We start from the raw sequence: 14,932 nt of genomic DNA, 5'->3' as shown, positions 1-14,932 counted from the left end.
GTGTGCATCTACTGTTTTTGTTCGATACAGGCAGGGTTGGAGACTGAGATATAGATTAACGATTCAGTGACAAACAGTGAACCGAGAGCTCAACACAAAAACACTATACTGTATGTGGTGAAGCTGCAGCTTCACCAGGCTCGGCAGTCCAGCAGTGGACAGGCGCCCCGATTCTGAGCTCAGAGTCTTCCACCGGCGGGACCTTCAAGTCCCAGCAGGCCGTCGGGGGTGAAACGTTAGAGCCGTGTAGTTCTCCAGCTGACTGGTGACGGATCACCGCGGCCCGGGAGACACCGGGAGGGCTCGGCGCGCGACCCCGGCCCCCCAGCCGACTCACCCCCCCAGCCCTGAGCAGCTTGCGGCGGAACTCCTTGGTGGGGTTGTTGAAGGTGAGCTTCTCACAGCGCAGGTGGTTAACGGGGGGATTGCCCTCCAGGTTGAGGAACAGGTCGTAGTTGAAGAACACCTTCTTCGGCTCTTCCTGCAGAGAGGGAGGGAGAAGAGGCACACACTTAACACTTACGGCCGCTTACTTGATACACTTCTTTACACAGAGGGTGGCGGGAGTGTGGCACAAGCTGTCCCACCACGCCACTGACGCCGACGCCCTGGCTTCTTCCAGGAAACGGCTGGGTGAGACCCCCAGAGCGGGAGCCAGGACCTCAGAGTGATGCTACCATCACGCCACCAGACCACCCAGTCGTGCCGAAAGCACCTAGGCTACGCAAGCGCAGGACAAGCACCCACGGCAAGGCGGTGGGAAACTGGACGCCTCTGCTGCATCATTTGGAACCACCGATCAGGATGAGGACCTGTCAGAGCCATCCGTCACTCCGACATCGGGATCGACACGGACAGAGCCTCCCAGCAAAGCGGGATTCCCAATTCTCCCACTTCACTTTCCCAGTCCGCCCGGCTGCAGCAGGGCTATACCCACCAACCGCCCCGCTCTCCCCACAAGCCCCAGCGACTGCTCCTTCTCCGGCGCGCCTGGCTGCTGGGCCAGTGCTTGAGCCAGCTCACATGAGCAACTTCTAATCAACGCTGGAAACTGATTAGCGCTCTGAGCCACACCCCTTGCACACACAGACTCACATTCCCGACCCCTCCCCCCCCACCACCAGATACCCTTTAGAGAGCACAGCAGGTGCAATTCCAAGAAATGTTGTTTTTTTTTCCTTTTTGGAAAGGGCTTAGGGTAGGGGGTGGCTCCGAGTTCACGGACAAAAGCACATGACGGGCCAACAGACGTCACACTGCTGAGACCAGGGGTGGGCAAGCCTGGTGCTGTGGGGACAGTGCATCCGCAGGCTTTCCACACTTCTTCAAAGCACCAACACATCTGAAGAGCTGGGAGAAGTCGCTGAATCGGTTCCTTTGAGACAGTAATGAGCTGACGCAGGTCATGGGCCAAGCTGAATGGACGTGCAGACACACTGACCCTTCATGACCAGGACTGACCATCCCCTCATCCCTTGATTCTGATCACGAGGGCATGGAGCCAGCGTGTGGCCCCAGACTGCTGACTGCCACCATCTCCTGTGATGAGTTACTAGACCAAACACACGTATTTCTGCACTTAATTACAGCCCGCCAATCTACAGCAATGTCATGATATGGCCCAGTCCCTCAGTAACTACATTAAATACCCATAACCCTGTACCCAACCCCTGTCCTCAGGATTCCCAGCCCTGGTGCTCTTCATTGCAGCTCAGCCATTTCCTTAAACAAACTAACAAGTTCCTTGATGCAATTTTTTTGCCAGTTTGCTAATATTCTCAATAGCCTGAGATCAGGATAAGTTACTCCAAAACATAATAGCCAAGAGTCAAGCATGTTTAGTAACTAAAAAGCATTACCAAGAGTTTACATTAATCCAGTTATTAGTTTGGAATAAAAGCCAGCAGATGTTAGGGGTCCCCAGGACGAGAGTGGGGAGCCCCTAAACTCATAAACACAGCTGTATCATTTAACTGTTTCACCTTGGCCTTAAAACACCACAGGAACAAAGGTTTTTCAGGGTATCAGATGGTTTGGAAACAAATTCCACGACACAGAGCTACAAGCAATTTAACTTCCGTGCAGAGTTTTCCATCCTCAGCACTCCAGGACCCGTGTCTCGCTCAAAGCTCTTGACGTAGGACTGCTTTTTTCTTTCTTCTTCAAGTTTGCTTTCTTAAGCGGGACGTTTCTGCACCCACACGCAGAAAACGCCACTTTACGACACTATTCCCCTTCATGCAAGCGCTGACCAGGCTTTCATTTTTATCTCCTTCTTTCGGAGCCTTACACAGGACAGGCTGCTCGTCCGTATTTCTGTCCCAGAGTAACGCCGTCACACAAGCTCCTCTGAAAAAGCCCTGGCCGGGACTCCGAGTCCCCGTTTGACCCGGTTTCGGACTAGCAGACCCCCCCCGACCAGCCCTGCCTGCTGGGAGGAGTGAGAAACAAGCCGCCTGTGTCTCCTCACCTCCCCGTGACCCCTGTGGTGAGACCGGCCCAGCTGTCAACGCCCCGGCTAATGATTCACCCCAAACAAACAAAAGCGAGAGATGCGCCCCACCCTGCTCGGACCCCCATTTACCCACGCTTGGACGACAGTGGGCACAAAGGACGGGGGGGGGATAATGCTCAGAAATCCAGAGCTGCGTAAAATGCATCGTGCTCACTTCCTGGTGATGGCACGCACACACAATACTAGGAACCCCTCCAATCCGACGACGGGACCGTCTCAGCGCCAGGTCATGAGCGATCGGCTTGAGAAGCAGGAGAAAGCAATCATCTTCCCCGGCCAGACCTGTCCATCCTGTCCCCCCATCCATTCCCTTAGAAGACTGATTCGTTCTGGGGATCAACCTTGCAGCGCACTGGGCATTTTACTGGAGCAGTCTGGGTAAAGTAACTTGCTCAAGGGTGCAACAGAAGTGCACCCCCTCGGCTTCGAACACACAACCTTCTAGACTGAAGCCCACAAGCCCTAACCACTCCTCCACACAACTGGAAGTGGAAAAACTCTGAAAGCTCACTAAAACAGGTTGTATCAACTCAAGACCCCTGTGCTTCTGCAAAGCAATCTTAAAAAATGAGGCAAAATAATATCTACACAAATTTTGCTTAAAAAGTTGATTTTGAACTCTTCTAGAGGATTGCCACTTAATGCCATCTAACCATATTTTCAAACAATTTGCGAAACTGGTACAGATATGCAGGCGCAAACCTGAAAGGAACTGCACTTTCAAAGTCAAACTTTCAAATGCGAACAGCAGATGGCTGGAAGACCAGTTTCAGAAGGAAGTCATAAATGAGGTAAAGCAATGCAAAACATACTGAAGTGATCTACTGAAATACCTTTTGGCACATTTTGTTAGCTTCAGCCTAACCCCAGGGAAGCCCTGGAGACAAATACACTGGACTGCAGGCTGCTGTTCAGAGATTACAAGCACACGGGGCTCTTCGATTTCCTTCGTTATCTCCTCTAACCGCAGGGAGTGGAGCAATTGACAAAGCTTGACATGCCGCACTTTACCTGCTGGGATTAGAAACGACCACTATTGCGTTACTGAGCAGGTCCTGCTCAAATCGAGGGGCAGCTCTGCAAGGAAGACAACCCAGCGCCAGAACGTCTGGGCATCAGACTCGACCTGGCACGGAGGAAGTCACGCTACCTGCCAGGCCTCAGATGCCCTTTGCAACTGCAGGAAGTTCTAAATTAGGGGAATTAGAAGCAGGAAGTAGTCATGACACCAGCTGGTCCAATCCCAAGTCTTATCTAGGAGATCAGACGCACGGTTGCCGATCGGGGTCCTTCGAGGTGAGGTCAGTGGAGCAGGGGAAGAGGCCAGGCCTGCGCGGAGAGCAGGGGCCTTGACAGCTGTGAAGAGCCGCGAGGCCGAGAAGCCTTGCCTTCAGGCTGACAGCGACAGAAGCAGCAGAACTGTTCCGAAAGGAAGTTGTGGCGGCCGAGCACCTCCAACTGCCACCACAACTACAGAAGCCGCGTCTCGAAACAGACAGCAGGCCGGGAGCAGGAGACGGGGCCCCCTGCAATCACACGTGCTCTTGCACAGAGCCCTGTGTCGCAATGGGGGCGGAGGGGGCTCCTTTCTGTTAGAAAATAACCTTGAGATAATGGTGCCAGGAACCATCTAACTGCATTGACTGCTTTCGGCTGCAGTGCAACACCTTCCTGGGCTTCCTGCTGCCGAACGCCCTTGATTGCTGTCAGACAGCCCTGGTCAGACGACACCTTTGTCTTAAAAAAGCAGTCACACATACAAGACCTCACAAGAGGGGGTATCCGTTATAAATCAAGTCCTGCGATTACAAAACTAAACGACCTCATTCTAGATAAAAAAAAATGCTCCAACACAAGGAGCAATTAGATGAAGTATTAGACAAGCTGCTTGGATTTTTTGTGCAGCCTGTTAACGGACAAGACCACCCAGAGCAGGTGGCGTGCAACAAGGTGTGGTGGGGCAGGAGGAGGACAGCACTGCGTGACAGAAAGAGATCCCAGGTAGCTGGACCAGTCGTGCAAGCCGAGCCCTAAAATTCGACAGTCAGTTGCAGGCCGTGATGAGAACTCCCTGAGTAGCTGGGCACGACTGGCAGACACGGCCACTGTTGTGTGGTCTCCAGACGGTCAGAGCTCATTCTTATACCGCCCGTGCCGTCCTGGGACCGGCTGGCCAGCTGAGGGCCTGCAGTGTCCAATCGCTGCACACCACAAGGCACCGGGGAGCTTGAGGAACATCGCTGCCCCACGTGGGCACAGAGAGGTTTTTTTTTGGCAGCTCTCATGCAGGGTTTTAATTAAATTAGAGCAGGCTTGTTTAGAAAAAAAAGTTTTTCTGTTGTAAAAGCAAGGATGTACATGTTGGGCGTCAGGCCATGCTGTTTTACTGTTGCTGTGTGGTACCACATCTATTTGAGGGGAAATGCAGTGCTGTTTTTGTGTAAAATCCGTTAATTCTCGAGGGAATTTGTCGTCTAATTTTAGCACAGGCGAGTGCATGGAATTGGTTTCATATATAAGACCATATATAGGTTCAGGCAGCATTAAGCTAGGAGTGATGGTTAAATAAGCTCTTTGTTGGACTGTGTTTTGCACATGAAGCTATTTTGGTGGTTTCTTCCTTTGTCTTTTGACTCTTTTGACCACAGGTGCTGATCTAAAAGCTCCCAAATATAGCTATAGATCAGATGAATGTATTTATATAAATAAAAAATGTTTTTTTTGGGGGAAAAAAAGGATATGTTTTTTTATTCTCTTGAAGTGCAATTTGTCATCAATCCTAACCTCTGGGACACACCATGCTGCAAATGGGTGTGATTAAACCTTCACAGAGTGAATGGTGCAGCCCAGTAGTGCTCTCTCATTTTTGCACTCTCACAGAGAGATGCTACGCTAAACCTCCGCAGAGCACTGACAGGAACTGAGTGGAGTGTGTGGCCTGTTGCATCGCCAGCGGACGAGAGCTCCCTGCTGCTGGCCAGCACGCTTTCACTGACTACCTGGAAGACCTGACAGCTTGGTTACCGTCTCCAGGTTAGAGGAGAATCTATCGGAACAGCGAGACTAGAAAACAACCCCCCCCCCCCCACAGGGGCTGGAGGAGACTTTACCAGTGTCCTGGCACGAGACTTTGCCAAAAACAAAATATCCATTGTCAGGATTAGAAACGAGGATTTGAATTGTGAAATTTAGCCTCAATTTAATCCTCCAACACCAGGAACACCCTATCAGAGAAGCGAAGCCGCAAGCGCTCTTAAGAAGACACGAGCTCTTTTTAAAACATCTGCTTTTCTTCAGCTGAAGAGACTTGGAGACGTGCAGGAGCACACCTCTGGTCTTTGAAGAGCTTTTAATGATAGTATTGGGGAAAACTAGAGTGAACCAGAAGACCATGGCAATGCCTCTGCAGTTTCCTGGCACGGCAGTGATAACCTCTAAGCCTTAAGAATGACAAAAGTGCCATCTAGGTCACTGGCAGCTCTGACACTTATTTAAAAAGTCTCATACTGAGAGTCGCAGCCAGCCAAATCCATGGCTATCTCTTTAAGCAGCATTTGCAATTTAAATAATGATCCCTGCGATCACTCTTGACCTTATTTACTCAGAGCTTTTCTGATGGGTCTCGTAAAGCTACCACAGCGTTGAATCACCCTGCGATTCTTCCAAACGTTCCTTGGAGGTGCAGTTCATCCCTTCATCGCACATGAGCTTGTACAATCCAAAACGCTCTTTTTACAAAACTGGCGCAAATTGCTCCAGATCCCCAAGCCTACCACTTAGAATCGGCCACACAGACTGCCAGGCATGAAAACAAATTCCAACCACTTTAAAAGCAGCGATGTACTTGCCAAAAATTAGACTGCTCCAATGCAACAACAGTGTTATTTATTAAAGATATTCCCTTAACCATCCCCTAACCAAATTGGGACTAAGATCTAATCTTCTCGATTTTAGTTTTATTCAAGAAAGTTTCAAGACATTCTGACCTTTTAAGTAAAATCACAAGTAGAGCTTTTCTTTCATTAGAAATTAAAATTCACAAACCCATTTGTCTGCCTGATCCAATTCCCTGCTGGATCAAGGAACGGATTATTCATTAATGCAACCTTTTTGTCCATGTTTTTGTCATGGCTGAAATATTACGCTCCTAAGGCTAAAGCAACTACACACTGGAAAAACTGGTGAAGAGCTGATACACATTTCAACATCTGAGATGAATTTAAAAGATACAATTGTTTGCCAGGTTTTTTTTTTGCTAAATCCACAGATTTGGAACAGCCAATCGTGTGTTTGTCACATTTCAGATCTCAACTACAAACCTTGCCACCGCACATGGGAGAATGAGGAAGTGACGGCAGACTCCTCCGACCCGCCCACCCTCGAGCCAGTGTCACAGGCACATCCGCCCTGTGATCGAGGCTCGGTGCTGATGGCAGGAGACAGGTGTCCTTCACCGAGACCGCCGCACGCCTGCAAGCACCCAACAAGCCGCAGAAGCTGCCGTGTTGCTGAGAACAGAGCTTCCCTGGCCACTCCACACCTGTCCGTCAGTCAGGCGGCTGCAATTCCCCAAGTGGTGGCGCGCAGTCCCAGTCAGCTAGTGACACAACCGAGTCTCGAACCCGTGATCACAGAGCTCAGCGCGCCCTTGGACCAGCGGACTGAGCTTCTACTGGGAGGCCCAAAGTAACCTCATGACACACACCGGCTTTGCCCAGCGCAACAGTGTGCTCTTCTTACTACTTCAAGCTGAGCTGATGCGGCTGCATTGCATTAAGGGAACCCGTCTGATGAAGGCCCACAGCCGCATCACAAGTCTCTGTCACATCACTAGCCCACTGCGACCCGGACTCCCACACAGTGCTGCTGGGGACTGGGGTGGGAGAAGGCAGGCTTCTCTCCACTTCCCGGATCCACCGACAGCGGAGCATGCCACAGCTTCCATTTCAATAAAAGAAAAGAAAAAACCAGGAGAAGCTGTGCACTGCTCTGTATGCGGAAGTGGTTGGGAACGGTACCCCTGAGGCCATGTATTCAGGACCGACCAACATACGAAGTAGAATGCTGACAAGCAGATCACTGAAGTCATCGATCAGCAGTGCAATTTCTAGCTCGGCTGGAATGAAAAGCAGCAGACACAGTGCTCCCGCAGGAGCAGGACTGAGAACCACTACGTTAGCATTCCGCCACGCATTCCTGAAACAGGGACAAGCCTCGAACCCGCGCCTCTCAATGCAACATCATGCATTAAGCAACACCTTACTCCTAGCTGACGAAGCTCCTGATAACAGCATCGCTCTGCTTACCTTGTTCCTGAAGTAGACCTCGATGGGCATGAGGAAGCCAGCGTAGCCGGACTCCTCCACTTTGTACGGGGGCTCCTTGCACACTGCAAGCAGAGAGACAGGCCTGTCAAGAGTGACCCTCAGCCACACGCCTGTGGGGCCAGGGGGCAAGCAGCCAGCTCAACCCCCCCTGTATTCCTAGAGATCAATCCTCCTCTTTTGTTTTAAAGCAGAAACAACTTCTACAATATTGACAACAGGAACACATGCATGTGTGTCTTTTATTTCTCAAGGAAACAATTGTGGGTTTTTTTAGGAGAGGGGGGGGGGATGCAAAATTCAAACCCCAGTGGATGTTTTCTCCGACACCCTTGCGGCTATGGGGGGTATCTGCTGGGGGCTGGCTTCTCTCTTCTTGAGAACATGGAGAAAACAAACCCCAGGCAAGACCTTGAAAAAGCCAATTACCAACTGCTAGTGGAACTCTGGAACGTCCCCCAGCTATGTAGTATACCCCTCAACTTCGGCCAGCCCTAGCTCACAGTGATAGACGATGTGAATGCTTGCAGCATTAATGTATCTCAGTTCAGCACCTCACCCAGCGCAAAGCTCTTCTAGATACCAGCCTTTGACACTTCTAGACGTGTAGACTGTGTAACTTTCTTCCCATCAATTTCTCATCACATTATCGATCCAATTCAGGGTCTCAGGGGAGCTGGAGCCTATCCCAGCAAACATTGGGAGCAAAGCAGGGTACACCCTGGATGGTACCCCTGTCCACCGCAGGGCGCACACGCACACCAGAGACAGGTTTCTCAGAAGCCAACTGACCTACCAGCATGTCTTTGGACTGTGGAAGGAAACTGCAGCACCTGGAGGAGACCCACACAAAAAATCCTACAAACTCCACACAGACTCTGAAGTCTATCACAGCTTCCATAATGACCTGTTTCTTTCAAAGAAACGTTCATGTTGTACTCTAACTTTTCTGATTTGACTAGTGTTAACTCTTTAAACTCGGGAACACCGGGAAGGAAAGCTGGGGTCAGGCACGGGACAGGAAGTGAAAGCACTGCTGGCATCGGAGGGGCGCGACCTCACTTCCTGCCAGGGCGGGACTCACCTCTCTTGGGCTTGGGGAAGCTCTCGTGAAGCCTGAAGACCACCTTTTCCACGAAGTGCTGGATGTCACACATCTCGGGGCCGCGAACAAACACCATCCAGTCGTGAGTGAAGCCCTCCGGAGTAGGTTTCTTCCTCAGCTGTGCCCGGTGGCCCAGCTCCAACTTCACCTGCACTGTGCACTGGGGGGCGAGAGAGCGGCCGTGAGGTCTCGGAAGTGAGCACCACAGGCCCGGCAGCTTGGGCGCTGACAGATCGCCTCTAGGGTTTGCGGGGAAGTGCCCTGTGATCTAAAAAGATCCTCCGGTTTGGAATGGATTCAAGACTCTGCCGGCCGGCGCAGACTGGGCCAGCTCGGGGGTCTGCAGATGCTCCTCTATCGTGCGCGTGCCCCCATCTGAGCTGAGCTGAGCCCCTGCTTAACGCAGCGTAGGCTCGCTGACCGGAGGGGCGGCCCGTCCCTCATCGACCTGCGCCCAAAGCCAAGAGGAGTCCGTCCACCAGACCCTGGCTCCACTCGGTCTCAAGCACAGGGTCATTTTCGCCTTCCAGGGCTCATGAACCAGGTGAAAGGTGACCTTCTGGCCCAGGTTCAGTCACAACGGCCACCGTAGAGGGGAATCAGACAACAGGTACGTTTCACAAGCAAGAGACGCAGTCGGCCCACTGAGCGAGTTCGGTAGTTTGGAGTTAAAGTTAAGACGGAGACTTGCATATAGAAAGTTAAAAAAGTTCAGGATTAAAACCGAAAAGGATGTCTTCCGCACACACCACAACATCAGCGACGAAGAGAGAGGAAGAAATGCAAGCAGCAACAGGTACAGTGAATCAGCACGGACACGTGACCTGTTTCACCTAAAATATCCTGCCCGGCAAGCAATGAGCGCAAGGCAGGGTACACCCTGAACAGGACGCCAGTCCATCGCAGGGACAGTGCAAGCCAATTTTATTTGAAAATATAGTGCACATTTTATTCGCCTCTCTAAATGCATCTCTGACTCACACACAAGCCAAACCACAAACTTCAGATTGTGCTATCACGCTCGAAGACAAACTTGAGACATTGGCCGTCATCTCTGACTTCAAAGCTACAAATGTCTACAGGCTTCCCTGCGGCTCACAAGTGGCTGGATTATATTCACTCTTCTGTGGCTCAAGCCCGCTCCTACATCAGTACCAGCCTGCCAGTTCAGTTTAGTAAACCAACTGCAATCTGCAGAAGGCACATGGATGTGACTATGCAAAGCACTGGGCGACAGGCTTACAGCAGTGCCAGCGACTGGAAAGACCAAAGGGTGATCATCCTAAATCTAACACTCCCCAAAAACAAAATTAAACCAAAAAACACTTCAAACATATATTTCTCAAAAAGAAACCGCGCACTTGGTATCGCTGATCAGAAATCCATTTAGGTGATTTCCTTGTGCTGACAGCAGCTTCCTAAGGGGCAGAGCCTTGCTTTTGAAAGAACTGTACATTAGCCAGCACCTAATTAATAACCAGTAATAAGTACTGATTATTATAAGACGTCGGTATTTTACATTGAGAGTTTTCTGCATTTTCTTGTAGAAAATCTCCAGACTCATCTGCAGCGAGATATAAGTTACTACCTTTACTAAGTTGTTTGATATTGGGGTTTGCAATATCCAACCCATTAGTCTAGGTTTTTATTTCTAATTACTGTTCAGAATGTTCCGAGTGTTTGTTTTTCAGGTTGCGTGTTACAATGGGAAAATAAAGGTAAACTAAATTCTGATTGAATGTGTCTTGATTTCAGGCTGGTCAGCCACACAATGTGTTACTTTGAAAAGGGTGTGTGGAATTACTATAGGCACCAAATGAGCAACTGGCTCTCGTCAGTATAGGTTACCAAATCACAGCAAGGACACCACAATTACTTATGCACCTATTTTATACCCACTTCATCTAATTCAGGGGAGCCAGAGCCTATCCCAGCAAGCAAAGGGCTCAAGGTGGGATACACCCTGGACAGGAAGCCAGTCCATCACAAGGAAGACACAGCCATTAAAGTAAACCTTGACAGAAGACAACCATTATTGTGTCCTGACCCTTTCGGGACACTGCGTGAATTCAGCTGCCAGGAGCTTACTGGTGCAAGAAATCCAGCATTTTCCTTGGAAAACTGAGACACTCGCCATCAGCATCGAAACGCTGCCACACAACTGATCGGAGGGTTCTGAACTTTTTAACAGCATACTGGTCACTATAGAGGTGCTGAAGTCCTACTTCTGCATTTTCAAGAAAAGACAGAGAAAACAGTGAACAGTGAAGATTATCTGGGGCACGCGGGGCGAATGACAAGGATGAGGGAACTGCGCCTGTCAGCAGTGTTGCGAGCACTTTCACAGATGAAAAGGCTTTTCTCCGAAATGATCAGAGCCTGGTACCTTCAGCAAAAGAAGAATCGTGCGGAATTTCAGACCCAGTTCCGAGAAGGTGGGTGGCATTCTCAAGAAAACTGCCAGGCCAGCTAAAAAGAGAAAAAAGCTTAAAGAGAAGCCTGTGGGTGCTGTCGAGTGACTGATGTCTGAAGCGCTCCTATCAGTCACCCACCGCCAGACTGCGAGTGTGTGAGTGTGCGTCACGTTCGCAGACTTCAAGCCTCCAGCGTTATCTCCCTCCTCGATCAAGTGCAAGACCTGCCTGGTGCTACTGAAAACGGCAGATGTAGACAAAAAAAAACAACAACTTTAAGCTGAAATACAAGGAGAGCGGGAGGGAGCCACACCAGTGCTGCTGATGTTGTCAGCGGAAGGCCCTCGGCCCGGCCTGACACGAGTCTGAGTCTAGATCAAGATGGGGCCTGATGGCAGCGCTGTGGGAATGAGCGAGCGCCCCAGCTCGGGTCAAGGACATATCTCCCCCCTACTTTACTGATCACGGATATCCCAGCCACTGCACTGACCCAAGCACGGGGAAAAGCTCCTGGAAATACTGCAGCGTCCCACCCTACCAGCAGGGAGCGATGGCGGCATCAGACGCCTTGCGCTTTAAATACCTTCAGAACTAAAGCTGAACGGGCTGATGGAGCTCATTGTGATCAGCCACGAGCCGCCCAGAGTGCCTGAAGAAGCAAAGGCGCGTTTCTGAACGCAGGCTGAGCTCTACGGTCAAGGGACCGAGCCTGGCCTAGTGGTCACCTCACTAGCCGGCAGCGACCAGGATCCCCCAGGTGAAGCTGGCCGACAGCCGACGGGGCCAGGATTAGCAGGCTGGGGGCTCTCTCAGCTCGCCGCAAAACACAGCGCCCCCCCGCAGGATCCCCGTGTGGCTCTCCATCGATCAGCACTGAATCTCAGCCCGCGACCTGTCAAAGAAGGGCTGGGGGAGCCTCACCTACACACCCGCGTTCTCTCCCGCACGCGGGCGGCGGGGATTGTGGCCCTCAAGCCAAGACGTGAAAGAACAATTGGCGATTCGATCTCCGTCAGGTTATTTTTAAAAAAATACACGTTCGGGTGGGTCGTGCAATGCTCCTGAAGCCTTAACACGAAGGTGAAAGTGATCTGAAAGTGCTCTGCCTGGAATCCTCTCTCTGTGCGGGTCGGCCTCGTGCTCACCGGACAGCGGGACACTTTCTCCAGATCGCTCCTTTACACCACCGGCCACTTGAACTTCCCCTCCCCAGAGCAGAGCAGAGCAGAGCGCGCTCGTGACTCAACGGGACTTGGATCTCACCCAGCCGGCCTGGCACAGTCCGTACAGCAGCAGAAGAGCAGGACGTGTCTGTGCCTCTCCCTGACACACCACACCTAGAGCACAACACTGTGGCCTCTTTCACTCAAACTGGGCATTTTTAACCCCAGATATTAATCTTCTCATTAAACGTTTATAGGATTTTCTGCAGTAATGCAGAGCCGCGCAAACCTACATCTTCTGCCGGATGCTTGTTTTAAGTGTTTTCTACAAACACCGGAATTTAAATGCATTTCTCTGTAGCCAGGTGACACCCCAAGGCTCCTGGACAAACTGCTGAGCAAAGTGAACAGGGATCGGTGTTTTCTCACTGCGATGTCTACTCCACATCTTTCAATGCAAATGTCATTCAAATAAGGCCGCAAACGTGACACACCAAGCCCTTGGTCCTGGCTTGCACACAGCAGTCTTAAGCTTCTAAAACACAAAGCTGCTCCATCCGTCAGGGAACAGGTCTTTTTCTGACATCTCAGAACTACTCCCAGCGGCACAGTGGCACAGTTGTTAGCTCTGCTGCCACACGGCGCTGGGACGCCACGTTCAGTTCCTGTGTGAAGCTGGTATGTTCTCCCCATGGCTGGGTGAGTTTCCTCTGGGTGCTCCAGTCCCTTCCCATGATCCAAAGACATGCTGGTAGGGTAACGGGCTTCTGGGAAAACTGGCCCTAGTGTGAGTGTGTGTGTGTCTGTGCCTGTCTGCCCTGGGACGGATTGGCTCTCTTGGGCAGGGAGTACCCTGCCTTGCACCCGCTGCTTGCTGGGATAGGCTCCGGCTGCCCCCTGACCCCGAATGGGATGCAGTGCTGAGAAACGCTCCGACACAACACCGAGCCGGGGACCCTCTCATCCTCGCCAGGTCGCCCCCCAGGCTGTACCCCGGCCGGCCATGGAGACATGAAGCGAAATCCATGCCTGATCAGGTCACGACGGCAACAGCTACTCAAATGCGGCGCTGGGCAAACGGTGCCAACAACACAAAACAAAAGATAACGATTTCTGAATTTTTCCACGGTGCAAGTGTGCCGACACAGCCTGGCTGAGCAGAGTGGGGGGTTCGACAGGGTCCCAGGGGCGAGCTGGCACAGTATAGAAGCTTCAACTGACAAACCACAACACAGGGCCAGCTGCAGCAAAGCCATGCCTTCGCCTCCCCTGGAGGGGCTCGGTAATTAGCAGGGGGGCTTTTATTTACGAAAGATACAACACAACAGCGACTGGAGAAGTGCCATCGCGCTGTTAGCAGGACAAAGTGGGATCTCCTCGGAAGCGGTCAACAGGAATCCTAGGAAAGGACAGCTCAGGAACACAAAGCTCGGAAAGATCTCACCCACTACAGCAGGGGTTCCCCGTTAGGGGTCCTGCACCCCCCTCTAGCAACACATGGTAGCCCCACACCCCCCAGAAAACACTACTCATGGCTGTCAGTTTTGACTGTGCTTTTAGGATGCTTAATGCATTGCTAAAGGCGCCATGTGCAACAACATGAAAAAAATCTCATGTTGAATACAAATTGGAAAGCAACATTTCCTCCAGACGCAACAGCGGCCAAGACTTCAACAATTTCACGGCTAAAATCGAACAAACATTTCAATTCACAAAAAGAAATATTTTAACTATTTAACCGTGGTAAGTGCGACGTCTTAAGTAGATAATATAACGGCACGAGCGACAGCGCGATCAGCACGCCTGAAAGAGTGGACACAGAACCGGCAGACATTTTAACCCTGTGTTGTCGGGCGAGGGTCCGCAGCTTTGTTACATCTGGAGTTTTAGCTGTTGTAATATGTGGTTACACCTGTTCAGAGCAGGTGCCAAGATGCTGATGAGACGGAAAACCTTGCTGACCAAGGAGTATCTACAGCAGGCTGGCACTGCACGCGTGTGCCCTCTCTCCTCATGGGTCAGCTGACGTCACAGTTGGAGGATATCAGGGTATCGGGGGGGGGGGGGGTGTTCTGTTAATCTTTGACATCACTCTCACGCCCCTCGGGCTTAAGAACCCCTTCCTCAGGAGAGAGGGAAAACACCAGTCAGCATTCCCCTTTTCCCCCCCATTTTAATTCCCAATCCCTGCTCCCTTTTGTGTCCCGAATGGGAGGTCTGCCATATTATGCAACAGTGGATCTCCTGAACTTGGAGATCCACTCGCTCCCTCTCCAGCACCCCGGGGAACATACTTATCAGACCCATGTACCGTTCTTGCATCGGGATTTCAAAGAGGACGCCACAGGACGAATCACATTAATGAAAGACACAGCTTTTCCTTACACCACCCTGTGACAAAGATCACTGTC

General features: G+C 51.2%; 1 protein-coding gene across 1 annotated transcript in view; it reads right to left on the bottom strand.

The window, feature by feature from the left end:
* mllt1a (MLLT1 super elongation complex subunit a) overlaps positions 1-14,932 on the bottom strand; it is a 33,347-nt gene that overhangs the window by 14,947 nt on the left and 3,468 nt on the right. Inside the window, exons 2-4 of the mRNA XM_088907398.1 lie at positions 8,924-9,104; positions 7,822-7,904; positions 338-481 (exon numbers count right to left, since the gene is read on the bottom strand). Of these exons, the coding sequence (XP_088763524.1) occupies positions 338-481; positions 7,822-7,904; positions 8,924-9,104 (408 nt within the window). The remainder of the gene's footprint in view (positions 1-337; positions 482-7,821; positions 7,905-8,923; positions 9,105-14,932) is intronic.

Source organism: Atractosteus spatula, chromosome 28 (assembly GCF_055471065.1).
Source record: "Atractosteus spatula isolate fAtrSpa1 chromosome 28, fAtrSpa1.hap1, whole genome shotgun sequence".
Lineage (NCBI taxonomy): Eukaryota > Metazoa > Chordata > Actinopteri > Semionotiformes > Lepisosteidae > Atractosteus > Atractosteus spatula.
Note: the sequence above shows the minus strand (reverse complement) of the source record. Positions and strands in the feature narration are given on the sequence as shown.